The 25,308-nt window shown below is 44.2% G+C and overlaps 1 protein-coding gene across 2 annotated transcripts in view; it reads left to right on the top strand.

Annotated features, from left to right (window-relative positions):
- The window catches only part of PHF24 (PHD finger protein 24), a 280,864-nt gene that overhangs the window by 241,396 nt on the left and 14,160 nt on the right, over positions 1-25,308 (top strand). For both annotated transcript variants that reach the window (XR_012240591.1, XM_073611431.1), the window contains exons 5-7: positions 10,809-11,011; positions 12,691-12,857; positions 23,666-23,767. Coding sequence is in view for 1 of the 2 variants with exons in the window: in XM_073611431.1 (XP_073467532.1) it covers positions 10,809-11,011; positions 12,691-12,857; positions 23,666-23,767 (472 nt within the window). In the remaining variant the exon portion in view is untranslated. The remainder of the gene's footprint in view (positions 1-10,808; positions 11,012-12,690; positions 12,858-23,665; positions 23,768-25,308) is intronic.

The following is a 25,308-nucleotide window of genomic DNA, read 5'->3' on the forward strand; positions in this document are numbered from 1 at the left end:
ATATAGAATAGAATAAAATAGAATATAATTGTAATATTCTTTCTATTTTATTTTATTTTATTCTATTGATGTTCTATTCCATTCCCTATGTTTCTATTCTATTCTTTTCTATTATTTTCTATTCTGTCCTAAACTTTTCTATTTGAATTCAAATTCATTCTATTCGAAATTCAAATTTAGGAAGATGGTTATATATTTCTTTCTATTATATTCTATTTTGTTCTAATTTTTGAATCATCAGACAGTATCAGTAGCCTAATGCAACAGCTGCATTTATATTATTAATAATATTTATTATTATAAATTTTAGAAATCAGTTTTCTAAAAAAGAATACAATAAAATAGAATATAAAATAATAAAGCAATAGAGTAAAAAATGAAGGAATGGTAAAGAATAGAATATAATTTAATAGACTAGAATAAAATACAATAGAATATGACTGTCTTCCTAAATTCGAATAGAATAATTTCAAATTTGAATAAAATAGATTAGAACAGAATTCGAAACAATGGAATCCAAAATAATAGGAAATAGAATAGAATAGAATAAAATAGAAAGAATACAAAAATCTCTAGAAATTCGAATTTAGAATAGAACAAATTTGAATAGAAAAGATTAGAATAGAAAATAATAGAAAAGAATAGAATAGAAAATAATTGAAAAACAATTAATATAGAATAGAATAAAATAGAAAGAATATAACTGTAATATTCTTTCTATTTTATTTTATTTTATTTTATTCTATTCTATTGATTTTCTATTCTATTTTCTTATTTTCTATTCTATTCTTTTCTATAATTTTCTATTCTGTTCTAATCTTTTCTATTTGAATTCAAATTCATTCTATTCGAAATTCATATTTAGGAAGATGGTTATATATTTTTTTCTATTTTATTCTATTTTGTTCTAATTTTTGAAGCCGTCAGACAGTATCAGTAGCCTAATGCAGCAGCTGCATTTATATGGAAAAAATTTTGAATGCATTTTCGAATTTGAATACCGATTCGATACTGTTTTTTCTATTTTTTTTTACGAATGCGGTCAGATTTTTCTTCGAATTCGGTTGAATTTTTTCGAATTTGAATATGAAACTAACTAAACAAATTCTGAAAATGAATGAAACAATTGCAACAAATTTAACTAAACACATTTATTTAACTAACGAATCAAAAAAGAAACAAAACAATTTTTGTTCGCCCTGCACATGTCTGCTGGTCTGGTGAAACTGGGAGTGGTGTGGCAGTGACTAGGGACACTGTTACTGGCTGTGCTGATGCTGGTGTGTCAGGGATCAAGAACACTGTTGCTTGCTGCACCGGTCTGGTAACACTTGGACTGGTGTGGCGGCAATCAGGAGCAGTGTCCCTGGCTTATACTGGTCTTGTGACACTCTACTTGTGTGGTGGTGATCAGAAACACTGTTGCTGATTCTGGTCTGGTGACACAGGGACTGGTGTGGTGGTGATCAGAAACACTGTTGCTGGCTTGCGCTGGTCTGGTGACATTTCACTGGTGTGGTGGCGATCAGGAACACGCTTGCTGTCTTACACTGGTCTGGTGATACTGGGACTGGTTTGGCAGTAATCAGGAACACTGTTGATAGACTACACTTGCCTGGTGTGGTGCCAATCGGGAACACTGTTTCTAGCTTACGTTGGTCTGGTGACTATCAGACTGGTGCTGTGTGGATCTGGTACACTGTTGCTGTATTACACTGGTCTGGTGACACTGGGACTAGTATGGCGGCTGTCAGGAACGCTGTTTTTGGCTTACACTGGTCTGGTGATACTGGGACTGGTGTGGCGGCAATCAGGAGCAGTGTCCCTGGCTTATACTGGTCTTGTGACACTCTACTTGTGTGGTGGTGATCAGAAACACTGTTGCTGATTCTGGTCTGGTGACATAGGGACTGGTGTGTGGTGATCAGGAACACTGTTGCTGGCTTGTGCTGGTCTGGTGACATTGTACTGGTGTGGTGGCGATCAGGAACATGCTTGCTGTCTTACACTGGTCTGGTGATACTGGGACTGGTTTGGCGGAGATCAGGAACACTGTTGATAGACTACACTTGCCTGGTGTGGTGGCATTCGGGAACACTGTTTCTGGCTTATGCTGGTCTGGTGACCCCCAGACTGGTGCGGTGGTGATCTGGTACACTGTTGCTGTATTACACTGGCCTGGTGACACTGGGACCAGAATTGCAGCTGTCAGGAACGCTGTTTCTGGCTTACACTGGTCTGATGACTCTCAGACTGGTTTGGCGGTGATCAGGAACACTGTTGATAGATTACACTGGCCTGGTTTGTTGGCAATCGGAAACACTGTTTCTGGCTTACGCTGGTCTGGTGACCCCCAGACTGGTGCGGTGGTGATCTGGTAAACTGTTGCTGTATTACACTGGTCTGGTGACACTGGGACCAGTATGGCGGCTGTCAGGAACACTGTTTCTGGCTTACACTGGTCTGGTGATACTGGGACTGGTTTGGCGGTGATCAGGAACACTGTTGATAGATAACACTTGCCTGGTGTGGTGGCAATCAGGAACACTTTCTGGCTTACGCTTGGTCTGGTGATTCTCAGACTGGTTCGGTGGTGATCTGGTAAACTGTTGCTGCATTACACTGGTCTGGTGATACTGGGACCAGTATGGTAGCTGTCAGGAACGCTGTTTCTGGCTTACACTGGTCTGGTGACACTGTACTGGTGTGGTGGTGATCAGCGGTGGCCCGTCCACCCCCCCTTCCCTATCCATGCGTCCAGCCCCTTGATTACATTCAGGGCGCCGTACCATGGATTCCAATAGGGGGGGTTCTTTTTTTTGAGATTGGTGTGGTGGTGATCAGGTACACTGTTGCTGGCTTGCACTGGTCCATTGACACTGTACTGGTGCAGTGGTGATCAGCGGTGGCCCATCCATCAGGGGCGCAAGGTTGCCACCCCCCCTTCCCTATCCATGCGTCCAGCCCCTTAATCTACATGCAGGTTGCCGTACCATGGATTCCAATGGGGGGGGGGTTTAAGCATGTGATTAGAGCCAAAGGCTCTAATAGGCTTCAACAAAGAGCGCACCCAGTTGTGTGAGAATAGCAAATGAATGTTCATTATTCTCACACTGATCCTCCTCCCGGACAATCAGGAAGCGGGTCTTGAGGCCCATCACCCGATTGGCTGGAAGAACAGACAATCCTATTGGATGCCTAGGGGGAGGAGGGAGGAGACGCACGGCGGAAGCTGCTGTGATGCAGAAGAGGACACAGGAGCCGCTGCCCGCCACCCGCCGCCCGTAGGAGCCCGCAACCCACAACCTTTTCGCTGCCAGTAGGAGCCCACAACCAACCCGCTGCCTGCACGCAACCTAGATGGGGGTAATTCCGGACTTGATGACTGACCCACCGACTGACCGGGGGGGTGGGGGTGCGGGTGACCCGACCGCCGACCAATGACCTACCTAGAGTGGGCAGGGGGTGGTGGTGCTGCCGGTCAAGCGGGGGGGGGGGGGGTGGTTGTTTGCCGCCAGCCACCACTGACGGTGATCACTAACACTATTGCTGCCTTACACTTGTCTGGTGATACTGGATTCTGGTGGCAATCAGGATACTGTATAGTTTTCTGGTAGGACAATTGATGGACTTCACTCCACCAAATCCCCACCAGAAGGAACTTTCCATTCCTAGCTCACCTTTACCTCAATTATAACGGCAGATGTTGCACTCAAGGTTATGAGGAGCGAGGAGCGACGGTTTGGTCATACGGTCAGGTGCCCTTGAAAATATGATGGGGGCCCTACGACACCCAGCTATGCCCCTCTGTGGAAGCTGAAAAGCGTAAGGTGTTTTCCTTGGAATGAGATGAAAGGGGGATTTTTACCACTAAATTCTTAATCGAAAGTGCCAGCTTAAAACCTGACATCAGCTCCGTGAAACTTTGAACACTAATTGCTTTGCTCCATCATCACGTCCCGAAAAGTACTACATGCAGCATTTTCTGAAATGCATCGCTGTCCTCCGCTCTGGGGGGATCGAAAGGGATGCTGAGCTGGTATTCCGTTTTTCAGCTCAGTGAATAGAATCGTTTTAAAGGGCGGTGTAAAAATAAATATACCGGTAATTAAATTGAAATAAAAATCTTCAAGATGATCAGTAGGACTACATGAGATATAGATTGAGGACCTGTCAAAGTTATGAGGACTCAGCCTGAAAAATTCGAACCCAGCATACACAGAGAAATGCTGACGATGCTCAAAACTCTTACCCGGTCTACTGCGTCCCTGTTTGGGAGTAATTATGAGAGGAGAAATTTGACAACATGGTGAAATTTCGCCGAAGTCGAAGGTTGAACTGCTTATGCAAAATCGTCTTGAAAAAAATGTATATTTTGTATTTTTGTTTTACAAAGTATTTTATTGAGATTTTTCTTTCTTCTTTTATTGTAGAAATACATTTTTTTTTTTTTGGAGGGGGGGGGTATTTAAGTTAGTTTGATTTATTTTAATAAGCGGTGTATTTATAATTTTACAAATTTGCAGAGCTATTTGTCCTGTGAAGCTGCACATTCCTTCTGTGCGGTGGACAGAAAAATCAGATGTTGGTAAGCTATTTTACCTTCAGGTCAGATGTTCTTCATTGATAAGAATAATGTGAATCAGGAAAGTAATGCATTATGGCCCGCTAGATGGAGCTAATGATCAACAGAAAAAAATAATTAATGATCGTCACCTCCATCTAGTGGCCAAAATGTGGTATTTTCCTGATTCAAGCTATTCTTATGAATGGACAACATCTGACCTAAAAAGGTAATAGCCTAATAACAATCAATTTTGTCAAAGTCAGTTAAGAACGAATGTACATGCAGTTTCACACATTTTCTAGAAGTACCCCGTGTAAGTGTTTTTTGTGTAGTTTTTTTTTGTGTACTTTATTATTTTTACATTTATTTTACTTTGAAATATATAAAATAATAACAATAACCATAATTATACACAGTTATAAATGATAATAATAATTATATTGAAAATCATAACATAAATTATGTAGAGTTATAGTAGTAAAAATAAAAGTAATAATAACATTAATAATAATAATAATAATAATAATATTAATAATACCTATAATTATATTTTGTATCATAATATTAGTAATAATAATAATAATAATAATAATAATAATAATAATAATCAATTATAAATGATAATAATAATTATATACAGTTATAAATGATAATAATAGTCATATTGCAAATCATAAAATAAAATGTAGAGTTATAGTAGTAAAAATAAAAGTAATAATAACATTAATAATAATACCTATAATTATATTTTATAATATAATAATAGTACTAATAAAATATGAATAATGATATTAATATACAGTTATTATTATCATTATTAATAATAATAATAATAATAATAATAATAATATACAGTTATAAATGATAATAATTATACTGAAAATCATAAATTAAATAATGTTGAGTTATATTTATAGTAGTAAAAATAAAAGTAATAATAACATTAATACTAATAAAAATAATAATAATATTATACAGTTATAAATACTATTACTACTACTACTAATAATAATTATATACAGTTATAAATCATAAAATACATTTTGTTTTTGGCGAAAAGCCACATGTTCAGCCTGCATCCTCTAGTCAAGAAAAAGTCAATAATATAGAAAATTTCGAGGTGGGTGCTAAAAACGTGGACCAGCTGCTTATTTTTACTGTCCCCCCACCTGTGTGAACTAAACCTAAGGCTTGTATTTAGAAATAATTCAAATAGCTGTTCATCCATCTAAACTGTATACAAGTTCATTTTCTGTGAATGGAACAAAATTGAATGTTCTCCGGCTCTATTCCCTGTAAGTAAAATGTGTAAAAATGGAATATACAACCTTATGGGCACTAGATGGTGCTGTCTATCATAGAACATAAGAATGCTTTTTTGAGCCATCTAGTGGTCTATCATAGGAAATAAGTATGATTTTTTTAGCGCCATCTAGTGGCCTATCATAGGAAAGAAGCATGCACTTTAGAGCCGTCTGGTGGCCTATCACAGGAAATAAGTATGCTTTTTAGCGCCAGGTAGTGGGCTATCGTGGGAAATAAGTATGCTCCTATGCTCTTTAGAGCCATCTAGTGGCCTATTATAGGAAATATGCATGCTCCTTAGAGCCCTCTAGTGGCCTATCATGGAAATTAAGAATGCTCTTTAGAACCAATTGCATAGAAAAGATATAAGATTATAATAAAAAATGTAGCATATATGCATCTATGTTTATTGTGCAGTGAGCCCTTGTCTGTCTACCCGTTTCGCCGCTAGGCTTTCTCAGGACACGGCCAAGGTGTGTCCTGAGGAAGCCTAGCGGCAAAATAATCTTGTATCTTTTCTATGTAATTTGTTAATCCTAATAAATTTGAATATTTATAAATTGGTTCTTCTCCATTGTTTCTTAGCCCATAAAGTCTGCCCCCCCTGGTAATACTTAGTACTACCTTATCTTCGTGTCTTCAACATTTTACGGACGTGGCTATTTTTTTGTGCACTTCCTCTTTAGTTGCTCTTTAGAACCATCTAGTGGCCTATCATAGGAAATAAGCATGCTCTTAAGAACCTTGTAGTGGCCTATTGTAGGAAATAAGCATGCTCTTTAGCCTATCAATGGAACTAGGTATGCTTTTTATCATTGGGAATAAGTATGATCTTTACAGCCATCTAGTGACCCATCATGGAAAATAGGCATGCTCTTTAGAGCCATCTAGTGGCTTATCATAGGAATTACGCATGCTCTTTACAGCCTTCTAGTGGCCTATCATTGGAAATAACTACGCTCTTTACAGCCTTCTAGTGGCCTATCATAGGAAATATGTATGCTTTTTAGCCTATCAATGAAAGTAAGTATGCTTTTTAGCACCATCTAGTGGCTTATCATAGGAATTAAGCATGCTCTTTACAGCCATCTAGTGGCCTATCATTGGAAATAAGCATGCTCTTTAGAGCCATCTAGTGGCCTATCATAGGAAATAACTACGCTCTTTACAGCCTTCTAGTGGCCTATCATGTGAAATATGTATGCTTTTTAGCCTATCAATGAAAGTAAGTATGCTTTTTAGCACCATCTAGTGGCTTTTCAAAGGAATTAAGCATGCTCTATACAGCCATCTAGTGGCCTATCATAGGAAATAACTATTCTCTTTAGCCTGTCAATGAAAGTAAGTATGCTTTTTAGCACCATCTAGTGGCCTATCATAGGAAATAAGCATGCTCTTTAGAGCCATCTAGTCACCTATCATGAGAAATAAGTGTATTCTCTTTACAGCCATCTAGTGGCCTATCATGGAAAATAAGCATGTTCTTTACAGCCATCTAGTGGCCTATCATAGGAAATAACTATGCACTTTAGCCTATCAATGAAAGTATGCTTTTTAGCATGCTTTAGTATGCTTTTTAATGCCATCTATTGGCCTATCATAGGAAATAAGCATGCTCTTTAGAGCCATCTAGTGGCCTATCACAGGAAACAAGTATGCTCTTTAGAGCCATCTAGTGGCCTTTCATAGGAAATAAGTATGCTTTTTAGTGCCATCCAGTGGTCTATCATAGAAAATAAGTATGCTCCTAAGCTCCTTAGAGCCATCTAGTGGCCTATCATAGGAAATAAGTATGCTCTTTAGAGCCATCTAGTGGCCTATCACAGGAAGTAAGGATGCTTTTAGCACATCTATTGGTCCATCATAGGAAATAAGTATGCTCTTTACAGCCATCTATCATGGAAAATAAGCATGCTCTTTACAGCCATCTAGTGGCCCAACATAGGAAATAACTATGCTCTTTAGCCTATCAATGAAAGTAAGTATGCTTTTTAGCGCCATCTAGTGGCCTATCATAGGAAATAAGTATGCTCTTTAGAGCCATCTAGTGGTCTATCATAGAAAATAAGTATGCTCCTAAGCTCCTTAGAGCCATCTAGTGGCCTATCACAGGAAATAAGGATGCTTTTAGCGCCATCTAGTGGCCCATCATAGGAAATAAGTATGCTATTTAGAGCCATCTACTGGCTATATTGAGGTAAATTCTGCATTCACACATTTGAATTACAGGAAATTTAGCTGGAAAAATGTGATTTTGCACCCATTTACACAAAACGAATATACATGCAGTTTCAATGAACAAATAGCTATGCAAATTTTGTGCAGACACACTTCTACATGTTCTGCATTAGTTAGCACATCATACTAATCACGAACAAATATGTCTGACGCTGGGTCCGCTTTCATTCAGCGGTTACCTTGGCCAACTAAAATATGTTTATTTGTGGTGAGAAGACAAATGTTCAGTCAATGTCCTCTAGCCAAGAAGAATTCCATAATGTAGCAATAATGTAGCCATGAGTTTATATTCCATAATGTAATCAAACACCAGAAGCGGGCACCCCCGCGCGCGGATAGACAACTGCGCGGCGCTACAAGCGATCTCAACAGTAACCATGTTTCTTGTTTGTGTGCCGCGGCTGAGCGTACAATTTTTCAGTTTCTAATTGGCTAATTAGAGCTGGCTCTGTGTGCTCTGCTCAGGCTTGTTACAAGCAGCAATCATTTCATTAGTAATCAATAGCATGGAACATCTGGTGCAGAGGATTGTGCATGGAAGGGGGGGGGGGGGGGGCAGCGTGTTCCTGATTGGAGGGGAGTGGGCGGACAGCCAAAACTGTGATACCAGGGAAGAGAGAATGACTGGGATTTTGGAGATGCCGAGTATATCCTCCAGTCTGCTCACTGGGATTTATAGGAACGTTCTCATTTCTAGACCTCCTTCGTTATAGGATCAGAATAAAAGCAGCTGTCAGAGGAAGACTGTGAGGATTCCCTCTGCTGGGCGATAAACAGAAAAAAAAAGGCGTTTTGTCTCCATGCAAAATACTAAGAACTTCAATGCAGCAAATCTTATTAAACGCAAGGCCGAAAACCTGTTTAAAAAAGGTCCCAGAAATAAATATGAAGTCAGGAAGACTTTATACTGATGACTTCCATTGTCATTGACTTACACAGACTTTCTTGTTACAGCTATTGTGCAGAATGACTAAACATGAATGTGTGGTCCAAAAAGAGACCCAGTGCCCCCTGTAATCGGCACTCGGTAAGTGCCCCCTGTAATCAGCACTCAGTAAGTGCCCCCTGTAATCAGCACTCAGTAAGTGCCCCCTGTAATCAGCACTCAGCAAGTGCCCCCCTGTAATCGGCACTCAGTAAGTGCCCCCCTGTAATCGGCACTCAGTAAGTGCCCCCCTGTAATCGGCAATCAGTAAGTGCCCCCTATAATCGGCACTCAGTAAGTGCCCCCTGTAATCGGCACTCAGTAAGTGCCCCCTGTAATCGGCACTCAGTAAGTGCCCCCCTGTAATCGGCACTCAGTAAGTGACCCTTGTAATCGGCACTCAGTAAGTGACCCCTGTAATCGGCACTCAGTAAGTGACCCCTGTAATCGGCACTCAGTAAGTGCCCCCTGTAATCGGCACTCAGTAAGTGATCTCTGTAATCAGCATTCAGTAAGTGCCCCCTGTAATCAGCGCTCAGTAAGTGCCCCCTGTAACCAGCACTCAGTAAGTGATCTCTGTAATCAGCACTCAGTAAGTGCCCCCTGTAATTATGACTTGCACACCCCCTTCTCTCTTACTCTCTGGTCTCGGATGGAAGTCCCTTGGTGATCTCTGTACAGCACTGTGGTATATAAATAATATATAGACTCCCATAGGTTGACGTGTGAATTGCCATCATCCCTTTAAACATTGAAAAGTACTGAACCTCAAAAAATGGGATTTTAAAGATTTTAAAGGGATTTTAAAGGCACTTGAAAAAAAGAAAAATACTATAATAAAGAATTTATATATATAAAAAAATACAAATATTTATTGTTACAAAATACAAAACATAAAAACAGAGTACTTGTAGAAATAAACCACAAGAAAAGCATGGGTACATGCATGGAAATATTGTACAGATGTAAACAGAGGTGGTATGTCCTACTACATGGGCATAAACCATACAATCGGGTAGCCTAGAAGGTAGTTAGTAGAAAAGTCCAACGCGTTTCGACAAAGTGCATAAAATATAATCTTCATCAGGGACTGTTTATCACCTCTGAAATATAGAATACAATACGAGGACATTGCAGTACAAGAATACCATACATCATTAAAGCAATTAATTACAATGTATAATGAACCACCTGTTAATACAAAAATATATAGACATAATAAACTTACATATCAAATAAACTGGTCCGGACAAGAAATTCCCTCAGCACCCAGAACTCCCAAACGTCTGCAGATGCCTTTCATCACAACAAAGGTGCCATCTTTAGGCGCCTCCTCTGTTTTTATGTTTTGTATTTCGTAACAATAGATATTTGTATTTTTTATATATGTAAATTCTTTATTATACTATTTTTCTTTTTTTCAATTGCCTTTAAAATCCCATTTTTTGAGGTTCAACACTGTAGTATATGTCAGAGCTATAAAAATATATAATAACAATGGTGTGTGACTGTTGGGGGGACATTAGAGTGTAAGCTCCTCTGGTACAGAGACTGATGTAACTGGCTCAGTGTTCTCTGTACAGCACTGCGGTATATGTCAGAGCTATATAATGTTCAAAAAGCTCTAACGAACAGGGCCCTCTGATTCCTCCTGTGTTGATTTGTATTGTAACTGTACTGTCTGCCCTCATGTTGGCGCTATATCAATCCTGTATAATAATAATAATGTGTGGAATGCTGTACTCACTGCTGCCCCCTGCTGTCTGTACACAGAATGTCCGCTGACCCTGGATGACTTCCTGCACTACAAACATCTGGTGAACCGCCGTCTGCAGGAGAAGCAGCTGAGTGATGAGCTGGAGGAACAAGCCACTCTGCAGTTCTCCTCCATGGATCCTGAGAAGAAGGGACAGATAGAATGGGCCGATTTCCTGTCCCATGAGTCCGTCTGCCTGCTGCAAAAACTGCGCACCCAGGTGAGCCCTCCCTGCCGATTGGTCCTTGGATATGATGGGCACATCTGAGAAGGGGTTTTTTATCTACAGAGGTGTCATGCTCCAGGTGGAGTCTGGGAATCTCCTAGAACACCACGCTTGGTTTTTTCGATAGTTGCAGGAACTGACCACTTTGACAACCAATCACAATGGTCCCATGATTGTCTGAAATCCTGCTGCTTCAGAAGAGACAATTTTTTAGGCCTCTTGCTGCCCAGGTCCTTCCATGCAAGTCAGGGGTCTCCTAGAAGAGACTGTAAGTTAGTGGAGATCCATCTGTCCTTCTTCCATTCTCTCAGCTCCCAGCCTTGAGGCAGAACCCCCCTCAGCCCCAGGGTCTCCTCCTAAGCTAAACAATACAGCTTCCTGACTCTATCTTCCACCCGACTCCCCCTTGCTGGCCAGGCTACACAATATGGCTGATCCAGCCATCCAGCCAGGCCTCCTGCCTGGGTATTGGTCAGATTCCCATAAATGTGCAAAATAACACCTCTTGGCCTCCACCCACTAGCTTCCAAAAGCTTATCCAAGTTTCTAGAACTAGGGGGAGGTACCAGAGGCCTGACCTGTAGATCCCTCCAGCTTGACCTACAGTGACCCGACCCAATTAACAGACTCACACAGCTACTATGAGTCACAAAAACAAATGTACCTTACACTCGTCCTTGCTGGCCAGGCTCCACAATATTTAAGGGCTGATCCAGCCGTCCTGCAAGGCCTTCTGCCTGAGGATTGGCCAGATTCCCATAAATGTGCAAAATAGCACCTCCTGGCCTCCACCCACTAGTTTCTAGAAGCTTATCCAAGTTTCTAGAACTAGGGGGCGGTACCAGAGGCCTGACCTGTAGATCCCTCCAGCTTGACCTACAGTGACCCGACCCAATTAACAAACTCACACAGCTACTATGAGTCACAAAAACAAATGTACCTACACTAGTCTAGCACTAGAGGGTGCTACCCTCCCTTAAAATACATACAACACAACACATGGCAAAAAGCTAGGCCCTAACACGCCGCACATATGAATCACTGGTTGTCCAATCTTTCCATACTGAGAGTATGCTCACTGCACATCCCCATCACAGAGACCGAACTGTAAAAGACAGCACTTTGGTCTCTGCAAATGATTTGTAGCTTTCCGATCATATGACCACTGTGGCGTGATTGACTGACCTTCTTGTCCCCTGTGGTGGTCCACAAAAAGTGAACCGTAAGTGAACAAAAAAGTGCATGTGAAACACACACAAAAAAAGTGCACTTAAGGATGTGCCATATGTCCACCCCCCCTCCCCCTTTCCGAAGGGGTAGGACCTTACCCTGAACCACCCGGGGTGCAAGGCTCCTGACAGGGACAAGGTTTCAAACATGGTCCACCTAGCCAAAAGGCCTGGCGAACCCCGTTCCTCATGGTCAGCCGAAAGCTAACTAACGAGTACTAGGTTGAGGGACTCTCCCGAAGTGAGATCCCACCTGGTTCAGGGGAGGAAGGGACCTAATAGCCACACATCCTCAGGGTAGGCCCAAGAAACCACACCCTCCATCCAGTGAAAGAAGACACAAACATAAGTGCAAAGATGACAAATGTAAAGAGAAAAAAATAAATAAAATAGATTTCTGAACATAAAGTTATAATAATAGCCAACTGTGTCTATCCCGAACAGAATTCTCTGCTGCGACTATTATCCACCAAGGAGCGGGAGCGAGCCCGTGCTACCTTCCAGTCCCTGGATCAGGACAATGACCAGCTGATCACCGGCAGCGAATGCCGAAGGGCGCAACATGGCTGGTTCCTCAAGCCAGCTAAAGAGGCAGCTTCATGTAATGTAAGGTAAGAAACAATGGTGGTACTGTGTATTCTTCATTACCAGTGCTGGGTCAAGGTCATCTAGAGCCCATGGCGAACATGCCAAACTGCTCCCCCCTCCATTATGGGTCAGCAAAACCCCCCCAAAAAAGAAAAAAAAGCACTAATCTGCATGCCCGCCCCCTTAGCATAATTTCCCCCCCTCCCAGGACAAATCCACCCCGTGCTGAAATCCTTCCTCCCACCACAAATCTTTGCCCCCCCAGATCAAACCCGCTCTCCACAAATCCCCCCCCCCCACGCAAATCAAAATCAACCCCCCAAAAAAAACACTTCTCTTAGCACAAATCCTCTACCCCTCAAATTTTCTGTCCCAGTACACAACCCCCCCCCCACTCCAAATCCCCCCTCCCAGCACCGATTCTCCCCAACCACCCTCCTAGCATGAATCCCCCCCCCCTCAAAAAAAAATTCCACTCCAAGCACAAATCCCCCAATCATCCCTACTAGTACAAATCACCCTCCAAAAAAATTCCCCTGCTAACACAAATCCCCTCCTCCCTCCACCATATCACCTCTTCCTCTTGCTGCTCTGCCTCCAGTGCCCTGTCCATAATGCCACGCAGAGTCTGCTCCATAAAAAAGCCATATTCGCACAGGTACTCGTTGACGGCCCTCTGCTGCATGTGTAGCTGCTGCAGCATTGACAATGTCAAGTTCCACCTGGTGGGCATATCACAAATCAGGCAGTTTACAGGCAGGTGGATTTCCTGCTGAATTTCAGTCAACCGAGCACTGGCTGTGTATGACCACCTGAAATGGCTACAGACTCTTCTGGCCAGCTTTAGCGCATCTTGCAAACCTGGGTACGTATTTAGGAAACGCTGCACCACCAGATTAAGGACATGTGCCAGGCATGGCACATGTGTCAACTTTCCCTGTTTAAGGGTGGACAGGAGGTTTGAGCCAATATCGCACACCACCATCCCTGGCTCCAGATGGCGTGGTGTGAACCACCTATGGGCCTGTCTCTGCAGAGCTGCAAGAATCTCTGCTCCGGTGTGGTTCCTGTCCCCTAAACACAACAGCTGAAGCACTGCATGGCACCATTTAGCCTGACTCTGGGAACAGCTCTTTGAATGCTTAGGGGGTACCTGATGTTCATAGGACAATTCTGCAGAGGAGGGCATGGAGGTGGTGGAGGAGGAGGAGAGGGTAGAGCCCACAGGTCTGGCATCATCTCCACTAGTTGTATGGAGATGTAGGGGCACAACAAGCTGCAGCACAGAGCCCAGTCCTGCATCCTTTCGAGTTGCAAGCAGTATTACCCAGTGTTCTGTGAATGAAATATATCATCCCTGCCCATGCTTGCTGGACCACGTGTCAGCAGTAAGGTGGATTTTATGGCTGACTGCCTTGCCCAACAATGCCAGAACATTCTCTTCCACGTGATGGTAGAGAGATGGAACGGCCTTAAGTGAAAAGTAGTAGCATCTGGGAACCTGCCATTGTGGTACAGCACATTGTGCGAATTCACTGAAGGGGGCAGAATCCACCAGACTGAAAGGCAGAAGTTGGAGAGCCAACAGCTTTGACAAGCTTGCATTTAGAAGCTGGGCATGTGGGTGGCAGAGACTGTATTTTTTTTTCCGCTGCAGCAGATGGGGCAGAGAAATTTGCTGGCTACAATCTACAGCTGGTGGTGAGCTGCTGGCAGATGTGCTGCTAGAACCTGGGGCACCCTGTGCTATATCATCATCCCTGTCAGTGGAGGCTGCTGCGAAGTAATGACTCGGTATCGCAGGGGCAGACTGAAGTGGGTAAGGAGGAGGAGAAGGGACAGATTTGTTCCCCATTTTGTGTGGCTTTTAGGTACTCTTGCCAACATGCTGAGTGGTTGGACGTTAAATGCCTTGTGAAGCATGTGGTACCCAAATGGTTGGTGTTTTTGCCATGTTTGATATGCCTGAGACACAGTTTTCAGCTAGCAACAGTGCAATCTGCTGCAGATGTGCTGGAAAAGACCCAGACAGCTGAGCTTTGGGGAGTGGACTGGGAGATAACAGCTGCAGAATGTGATGGAATAGGGTGGCTGCTCTCTACTCTTTCTTGATGTTGGCCTCCTTAGGGTTGTGCCGCCTCACCTTCAGTTTCCTCCTCTGCTCTATCTGGCACCCAAGTCGCATCAGTGACCTCATCATCATCATCTCCATCTCCTCCATCTTCATCATTACCATTGGAGACAACTTGGCAATACGCTGCGGCTTGGGGAACATGAATGCCAATTTGTCTACCAGTGTTCCTCCCTCTCTCTAGGCTCATGTTCCTGTCATCCTCAACCTCAGAACCAACATCTGAATCCAGTAATGGCTGGGCATCATCAAGGGGCAAGTGGCTGATGCTGTGGTCAAATAACTCAGCTGACTCCTCAATGACTGATGTTGGGGCTATGGCAGGAATAGATGTGGACAAGGAGGCAGGTTTATCCACTCTGGGAACTGCAGGGAACTGCACACTTGTCTCTGCTTGCGTGACAGAGGATGAGGAGGATGAGGAAGGTTTAGTAAGCCAGTCCACCACCTCCTCTGCATGCTGTGGCTGGATAGCATTGGCAAACTCACTAAACAGAGGAAATGATGCCCTGCCTGAGGACTGGCTACCACGTCCACCTTTGTCTGTGGAGACATTTGTTGCTGGCCGCCTTAGAGTACCAAAGGAACTTCTGCCTCTCCTTGTTGTCCTCCCAGACATTATTGGGAGGGAGGGGTCGGTGCTTATAAGCAAATGTAAAGAAGAAGTGGAAATCAGTACGTGGATGCACTTTAATCAATGTAAAGTGGTGTTTGGTGCACTTTAATTTGAGTACTCACACTACACAGACACACTCCACGGATACACTATAATATACTGCAATATAATATGTCAAACGTACAGTGACGCACAGAACTATATGGCGTTAAACTGGCAGTAACGCACACAAAACTAAATGGTGTTAAACTGGCAGTAATGCACACAGAAGTAAATGGCGTTAAACTGGCAGTAAAGCAATCAAATAGATTGTGTTCAACCATCACTACAATGATGCCATCTGAACTGTCCCTACTCTAGCTATACACTAATGTAAAGATTACTGACACGGTCTTAATACACTACACTAAACTATATGAGCTGTCCCTACACTACACTAATGTATGTATGAATGACACGGTCTCACTACACTACAGTGAAACGATCTGAGCTTACCCTAATCTAGCTGCACACTATGCAAAGCTGAATGATGGTCCTCCTACCTACACTCACGCTATTCCTAGACTGACACTAAACTAATATTCTACACTGACAATCGAAAAAAAATAGCACAGTATAGCACACTAACGAACTAATAGCACCGAACAGAGCCCTTGTTCTATCTCTCTCTCCACGCCGAAATCACACTGAAAATGGCTGCCATTGAAAGAATACTTTTATACTGTGGGGCGGGAATGAGCCATGATTGGATAAAGTCATGATGACAGTGTCCAATAATGACTCTGACAGTGCTCTGTGCCCTGATTGGCTGAAGCTTTCACTGCTTTAGCCAATCAGGGCTTGCGATGTACTGTTCAGCGCCGCAATGCATTGTGGTCTGTTCGGGGGCCGAACAAGCGGTCGAACGACCTGTTTGTTCAGCTGCTCGCCGAACGCCCGAACAGTGAAAGTTCGGCCCGAAGTTATGCTCGGGCCGAACCGTTCTCCCATCCCTAATCATCAGCAGCAAATTCTGGAGGGCCTGGCACAGCTGGGTCCACAATCTGCCTTATCTTACAATCCGATTGTCCAATCTACTACATGCTGGTTAACAGTAGCGTCACTAGGGTTGGTGTCACCTGGTGTGGTAAAACATGGTGTCACCCCCCTGGGTCCCTGATCAGGCTAGTGCAGGGCGCTTGGCAGGCTAGATTCTGGTTGGCAGTGAACGGTCATGGTGGCACCTCAAACCTGTCCCTGTAAATGATGCGGTCAGTGCTTGCTTGCGCCAATCTGTGGGCTGTCACGAATGGGGGTGACACCATCACAGTCGGATATCACTTCTTATTTGATGGTGTCCCTTATGCCTGGACTAGGCCAAAAAATAGGCCCCAGCATTTTAGACTGAGCAGCCCAGTGTAATCCCCCAAGTGTAAATCCCCCGCTATGTAATCTTCCTGGTGTAAGTCCTTCCAGTGTAATAGTGTTATCCCTCCAGTGAAAAATCCTTGCAGTGTATTTACCCCTGTGTAAATCCCCCCAGTGTACTCTCCCAGTTGAACCCCCCATAGTGTAATCCCCCCACTGTACTCCCTTGTGTAAATCCCCACAGTGTACTGCCCCAAAGCACTCCCCCTCAATGTAATCCTGTCCTATGTAAATCTCCCAGCATAATCCTCTATTGTACTACCCCCATCCTCACAATGTAATACCCCAGTGTAATTCCCCCAGTGTAATCACCCCAGTAAAAGTGGAACCCCCCAAGGTAATCCCCCCAGTGTAAAAGTGGAACCCCCCCAATGTAATCCCCCAGTGTAAAAGTGGAATCCCCCAATGTAATCCCCCTAGTATAAAAGTGGAAAACCCCCAATGTAATCCCCCCAGTGCAAAAGTGGAACCCCCCCAGTGTAAAACTGGAACCCCCCAATGAAATTCCACCAGTGTAAAAGTGGAACCCCCCCAAATGTAATCCCCCCAGTAAAAAAGTAGAACCCCCAAATGTAATCCCCCATAGTGTAATCACCCCCCAATGTAATCACCCCCAGTGTAAAAGTATAACTCCTCCCCAATGTAACCCCCCTAATGTAGCAGTGCAACCTCCCCCCCGTAACCCCCAGGTTACATAGTAGGTGAAGCCGAAAAAAGTCCATCATGTCAAACCTATGTGTGTAATTATATGTCAGTATTACATTGTATATCCCTGTATGTTGCAGCCATTCAGGTTCTTATCTAATAGTTTCTTGAAACTATCGATGCTCCCCGCTGAGACCACCGCCTGTGGAAGGGAATTCCACATCCTTGCCGCTCTTACAGTAAAGAACCCTCTACGTAGTTTAAGGTTAAACCTCTTTTCTTCTCATTTTAATGAGTGGCCACGAGTCTTGTTAAACTCCCTTCCGCGGAAAAGTTTTATCCCTATTGTGGGGTCACCAGTATGGTATTTGTATATTGAAATCATATCCCCTCTCAAGCGTCTCTTCTCCAGAGAGAATAAGTTCAGTGCTCGCAACCTTTCCTCATAACTAAGATCCTCCAGACCCTTTATTAGCTTTGTTGCCCTTCTTTGTACTCGCTCCATTTCCAGTACATCCTTCCTGAGGACTGGTGCCCAGAACTGGACAGCATACTCCAGGTGCGGCCAGACCAGAGTCTTGTAGTTTAAATCCCTCCCTACATTGACAGACCTCATATCAGTAGGGCTCTGTCCACACGGATGTCCCTGCTCCTAGGCTCCGTCGGCTGTTAAGTGTGTCACCTGCTTTACCCGCCTGCAGGCAGACGGCTGTCACAATAATATAGCGGGCGTCTGCTGCACCAGTTCCCAGAGCACATGCGGGACAGGTGCTCTCAGTAATGAGCCCCGGTGCTTGTCTGTGTCTCTGCCTCACTCTCTCCTCCCCCTCCCTCCCCGCACATCACGGGGAGCTGAGGAGATACAGCAGAGATCCCAGAAGGAAAGCAGTGGTGCCTCTCTCAATGCAATGCCTTGTGCCGAGCCTGGTGTCACCCCTCTGGCAGGTTTCGCCCTGGTGCAGACCGCACCCCCCGCACCCCCATAGTGACGCCACTCTTATAGCAATACCACTGTAAGTGTAATGCCTATGATGGCAAGCACTGCCCCCTGTAAAATCTATACCACAACCCTTGTCCTTGATGAGGGTCTGTTATGGATCTTAAGGTGGAACCCAGTGGCCGCCTATCCATAGAGGGTGCACGGGCGCCACCTACCCTATCCATGCATCCGGCCCCCTGATCTACATATCAGTGGCACCGGACCATGGATTTCAATGTGGCGGGGTGTTTTTTTGAAGCTCCTAATTAGAGCCATATGCTCTAATAGGCTTCAAAAAAGGATGGCCTCGGAGTGCAGAGCATTGCGCCCTGAGGCCACCCAGTTGTGTGACCATGGGGGTGCTATTTCAATGCCGTGCCATGCTGCTGGGGGGGTGTTCTTTGTTTGCCACCCCCCCCCCCAAAAGAAGAACCCACCAACCGCCACTGGTAGGATGCAAAAAAAAAGTGTGTGGTCTCCCGAAAATCCACACTAGACCCTTCTGGCCTGGTATGGGTTTAACCATACCTCCCAACTTTTTGAGATGGGAATGAGGGACACCTATTAGCAAAAGTATGTAGGCATAGGACACGCCCCCTGCCACACCCTCCTTAAAGGAGAATTCTTTAAAAAAAAATGATTCATACATTTTGGCCAAAATGTATTCTGCTGCATGTCTTGGGTAAACAAAATCCCAATAGGCGTACAGTAAAACCTCAGGTTGCGAGTAATGTGGTTTAAGAGCATTTCTCAATAGGAGCTGTTTTTTATTTTTTAAATCCTGACTCCGTTTGCGAGCGTTGTCGCAAGACGAGCAGGATTCAAGCCTCTGGGGTGCGCAGTACCACATTTGGCTAGAGGTGCGGGGGCGCGGGTGACGCTCAGAGACACTCTGAGACACTCGGAAACACTCGTTCGAGTGTCTCCGAGCATCTCAGAGTGTTCTCCGATCATCGACGAGTGTTTCCGAGTGTCTCTGGTGCCCCCCTACCTCTGGCCACATGCGGTACTGCATACACTAGCAGTGACACTGAAACCAATTATCTGAGTTTCCATTGATTCCTGTGGGGAAACTTGCTTTGATATACGGGTGCTTTGGATTACAAGCATTCTTCTGGAACGGATTATGCTCGTAATCCAAGGTACTGCTGTATATTATTGTTGGTGTGAAAGTTATAGCATCTAAAAACTATGGTATATATACTGGAATTTTTTTTTTATACTACTAATGGAGGTGATCAGCAACTTATAATGGGACTGCGATATTGCAACAGCCAATCTAACATTAACTGATGCTTGGGGGGGACTGACTAACTGCTACTGACATCACCAGTGACACTAATACAGTAATCAGTGATAATAATATACACTGTCACTGTACTAATGACACTGGCTGAGAAGGGGTTAACATTTTAGGTTGATCAAGGGGTTAAATGTGCACCTAACTATGTGTAATGTGTGCTGCTTTTTACTAACAGATGTCTCTTTGTTTCTTATCTCTGCCCCCTTCTTCTTCTGCAGATTTGTCCTCTGAACCAGCCGTGCTCCGTAGGCGTTCAAGGGGCTACACAAGCAGTCAGGCTAAAAGATGCCATGCGGTGCTTGAGTTGGTGTGCTTAGGGGACAGGAGCCACACTGGGGCAGAGATTCTGTCAGCTCTGCAGGGGCAGGCTTAGAGGTGGTTGATGCCACGCCAGCTTCAGCCAGGAATGGTTGTTTGCAACAATGGCACCAACCTTCTCTCCGCCCTCCGACAGGGACACTTGACCCATGTTCCATGTTTGGCACACGTACTGAATTTGATGGTGCAGCAGTTCTTGAACAAGTACCCAGGCTTAAAGGATCTCCTAAGGTAGGCCAGAAAAGTCTGTGATCCTTTCCGCTGGTCATACAATGCCAGTGCTCGGCTGGCTGATATTGAAAGGGAATGCAACCTGCCCACCAACCGTCTCATTTGTGACATGCCCACCAGGTGGAACTCAACATTGCCAATGATGCAGTTGCTGCACACACAGCAGATGGCAATCAATGAGTATCTGTGCGAGTATGGCACCAGGACAGGGTCAGGGGAGCTTGGCTTCTTTTCGCCACGCCAGTGGCTACTGATCAAGGATGCATGCACTGTCCTGTCACCATATGAGGGGGCCGCAAGGATGGTGAGCAGCAACAATGCATGCATCAATGACACTGTCCCTCTTGTCTTCCTGTTGGAGCACATGCTTCATGGAATCATGCACAGGGCACTTGAGGCAGAACAGCGGGAGGAAGAGGAGGACTTCCTTACCTCTTAAGGCTCCTTTTATCCAGATAGCATTCCTGCGGGACCGCCAAACAAACAGGAAGAAGAGGAGGATTGTGGCAGCATGGATATAGAGGATAACACTCAGCAGCAGTCTTCAAGGGATGGTTTTCAGTCCCCAGAAACCCAAGGAGTTGTACGTGGCTGGGAGGAGGTAGTTACGGATCATGTGATCCTTACTGACCCGGAGGACTCAGAATTGAATGCCTCTGCAAACTTACGCTGCATAGCCTCCCTGATTCTGCAAAGCCTGTAAAAAGACCCTAGGATTCATGGTATCGAGGAGAGGGATCATTACTGGCTGGCAACCCTTCTTGATCCTTGTTACAAGGGTCAGGTTGCAGAACTCATCCTGCCTTCGCAGAGGTAGCAGAGGATGAAACATCTTCAGGAGGCCTTGAAGAAAGGTTTGTGCAATGCATTTCCAGACCCTGGCAGGTTACAATTTCCTGGTGCTGGACAACGTGTTGCTGAGGCTTCGTTCAGTCAGAGGAAGAGTGATGGAGAAGGTGGCCAGCTGACCGATGCCTTTAAACAATTTTTCAGTCCTCAGCGCCAAGGTCTGATCAGTTCAAGCAACCATCTCCAGCGTCTGCATTACATGGTGCAGGAATATCTAGGGGCAAGAGCAGACTTGGAGACCTTTCCAACAGAGCATCCACTGGGTTACTGGGTCTTGAAGATGGACCACTGGCCAGAACTTGCTCAATATGCAATTGAGCTACTGGCCTGTCCTGCATCAAGCGTGCTTTCTGAATGCACATTCAGTGCTGCTGGAGGGTTTGTAACGGATCAAAGTGTGCGCCTGTCCACAGACTCCATTGATAGGCTCACATTCATAAAAATGAATCAGTCTTGGATCAACAGCTATCAAGCACCTGATGCTGATGTTACTAATTGATTTTGCTATGGATCCCTATATATGCTATCCCTTGAAGACTGCCTATGCTAACTATCCTATTCCTCCTCAGTGCTGCTGGAGGGTTTGTAATGGATCAAAGAGTGTGCCTGTCCACAGACTCCGTTGATAGGCTCACATTCATAAAAATGAATCAGTCTTGGATCAGCAGCTTCAAGCACCTGATGCTGATGTTACTGATTGATTTTGCTATGGATCCCTATATATGCTATCCCTTGAAGACTGCCTATGCTAACTATCCTATTCCTCCTCAGTGCTGCTGGAGGGTTTGTAATGGATCAAAGAGTGTGCCTGTCCACAGACTCCGTTGATAGGCTCACATTCATAAAAATTAATCAGTCTTGGATCAGCAGCTATCAAGCACCTGATGCTGATGTTGCTGATTGATTTTGCTATGGATCCCTATATATGCTATCCCTTGAAGGCTGCCTATGCTAACTATCCTATTCCTCCTCAATCTTGATGATGCTAGCTTCCAACAATATTTTTGGTTTAGGGCACCACCACCACCCAAGGCCCAATTTTTTCTGGCCCTGTTTAACAGGGGCATGTAATTCAATTTTTTGATATAATATTTTACAGCAGGGACCATTGCTGCTCCCAACAAGAGTATCTGTGAGGGGTTACAGTGTTGTGGCACCACCATCACCCAAGGCCCAATTTTTCTGCCCCTGTTCAACAGGGTCACGTAATTACAATTTTTGATATAATATTTCACAGCAAGGCCCCGTTCCTGCGCCCAATAAGAGTAACTGTGAGGACTTACATTGTTGTGGCACCACCACCAAAGGCCCAATTTTCCTGCCCCTGTTTAACAGGGGCATGTAATTACAATTTTTGATCAAATATTTCACAGCAGGGCCCGTTTCTTTCGCCCACTAACAGTAACTGTGGGGGCTTACAATGTTCTAGTACCACCAACACCGAAGGCCCAATTTTCTGCAGAGTATATAGGGCAGGCCGTATAGTATATATACTGCTGTTCACAGCAGTATAAACCACTGTGTGTTTTGTGACGTAGCAATGGACTGAGACAGCTGTCACAGGGTCTCGGAATACTGCCCATTCCCCTGTCCTTAGTGCAATCCTGGAGTGGGAGCCTGGAGAAGAGTCCCAGGGGGAACCCTCTTGTTACTGTGCAGCGTATTGGAGTATCCCATGCCCTAACCCAGTGATGGCGAACCTTGGCACCCAAGATGTTTTGGAACTACATTTCCCATGATGCTCAACTACACTGTAGAGTGCATGAGCATCATGGGAAATGTAGTTCCAAAACATCTGGGGTGCCAAGGTTCGCCATCACTGCCCTAACCCCTCTCATGTTTAAAGTTATTCAGGCAATAAAAGATCAAAAAGACATCCCCTAGATTGAGTTAATGGAGCCATAGTGAATGGACTGGTGCTTGCGGTGGAACTGTGATTGCTGACCTCCCTTTGAAAATGTTTGTTTCTTGGTTATGCTGAGCTTCTGGTTTTAATACTATCTGAACCATTGATCCAAATAAGTTTGCAGTTCAGAAAAGTCAGAGAAAAAGTCAGACATCCCTTCATACTTGCTCTGGGTGAGTGAAGAAAGAGAATCAGCATTCAGGCAGTCAGGCAACTGGAGTTTTCAGACCAGCCACTGCAGCCTTCATGTTTTTCTTATGATGGGTTTCCTCTAAGGCATTTAAGTCAAGTGTATCCTCAGACTCCTTGTATCTGCAGCCAAAATGTGTTTTGCTAGTTTTGAGTAGAGTAGGGTGGGATTAGACCCACTGTTTTTATAGCTGTCTATGTTTTGGGCTGGCTATGAAAACATTGTAACTCTTTCTGTCTTTCTTGTTTTTCATCAGTATTAGCCATGTTGGGCCAATGTCGGAGAGCAGTCCGGCCAGCAGCACTAGTGGAAAAAGCCAGGAGAAGATCCCTCTTACCACAGAGTCTGATGATAGCAGGTGAGAGATGATTTCACGTCATATATTACTAGAGGTGTCTAAGAGGAGCTCCAGCTAAAATTCACCTTATCCTTTTTTGCATGGCGCAAACAGGGGTTACAAACTTTGCCAATGTATTGCTCAAACCATAGACAAATAGAACAGGTCACCAAACCAGAAAGTGAAAGCCACCTAGATGTAATCTACACATTTGGGAACTTCCCCTTCTTCAGGGCTTAGAATTAGATAGGGAAATAAGGACTTGAACTTGGGTTCAAAGGTTACAAAGGTTACAAAGGTTACAGTAGCCAAACGAATCTATAGTAGATTGCTCTACACTCCCCTATGTGACTGCAGACATGTGGATAGTGGCAGTTGGATCCTTTAACCACAATGTTATATTTCTTCTGTAAACTAATAGTGTAGGCCAGTTGAGTTCTTCCACACCAGACTGGTCCAACCAAGTCTTTATGGAGCAAATATGTTCAGTAGGGTCAAGGTCAGGGTTTTGTGCAGACTACTCCAGTTCTTCCACACCATACTGGTCCAACCATGTCTTGTGGAGCAAAGGTGCTCTGTAGGGTTGACGTCAGGGCAGCTTGTAGGCCAGTTGAGTTCCTAAACACCAAACTTTTCCAACTATGTCTTTATGGAGCAAAGGTGTTCAGAAGGGTTGAGGTCAGGGCTCTGTGCAGGCCACTTAGATTCCTTAGGGTTAAGTTTAATTGGGTTTATATGTCCACATGTGTGACTCTATAGTCACATGGACTGCTCAGATGTGATAGGGAGGAAATGCTCAGCATAGAAACTCACTGAGTACTGAGCATATGCAGAGTTGCCAACACAGCTGAAAAATCCCTAGCTGAATTTGGGACATGGACAGAAGGTGGCGATAGAGAGCAGCAGGATCAACCAGGTTTTTGCAGAATACATAAAACGAATCTCATAGTGACTGAGTGAGTATGAACAGCATGGAATACGACATTTATTGATAGTTTTTTTTATGATGCGGGCTTAGTGACACTTTAAAGAATTAATGATATCAGGTATTGATGTTGATTTGGAGGAGCAGTGTTCCATCCAAAATGTGTTCAGTAGGGTTGAGGTCAGGGCTCTGTCCATGTCTTTATAGAGCAAAGGTGTTTAGTATGGTTGACATCAGGGCCACTTGTAGGCCAATCGAGTTTCTCCACAGAAAACGAGTCATGTTTTTATGGAACAACAGTGTTTAGTAGGGTTGAGGCCAGGGCTCTGTTCTGGTCAGTCAGGTTCCTCAACACCAAACTGGTCCAACCATGTCTTTACAGAGCAAAGGTGTCCTATAGGGTTGATATCAGAGCCACTTATAGGCCAGTTGAGTTCCTCAACACCAAACTGGTCCAACCATGTGTTTATGGAGCAAAGGTGTTCAGAAGGGTTGAAGTCATGGCTCTGTGCAGGACACTCAGATTGCTTAGGGTTAAGTTTACAGTAAGTTTAAAGTTTACAGTAGCTAAATGGATCTATATTAGGTAACTTTACGTTTTCCTATATTGATTTCAGAAATGTGGATAGTAGCAGTT

This window comes from Aquarana catesbeiana, linkage group LG01 (assembly GCF_042186555.1).
Source record: "Aquarana catesbeiana isolate 2022-GZ linkage group LG01, ASM4218655v1, whole genome shotgun sequence".
Lineage (NCBI taxonomy): Eukaryota > Metazoa > Chordata > Amphibia > Anura > Ranidae > Aquarana > Aquarana catesbeiana.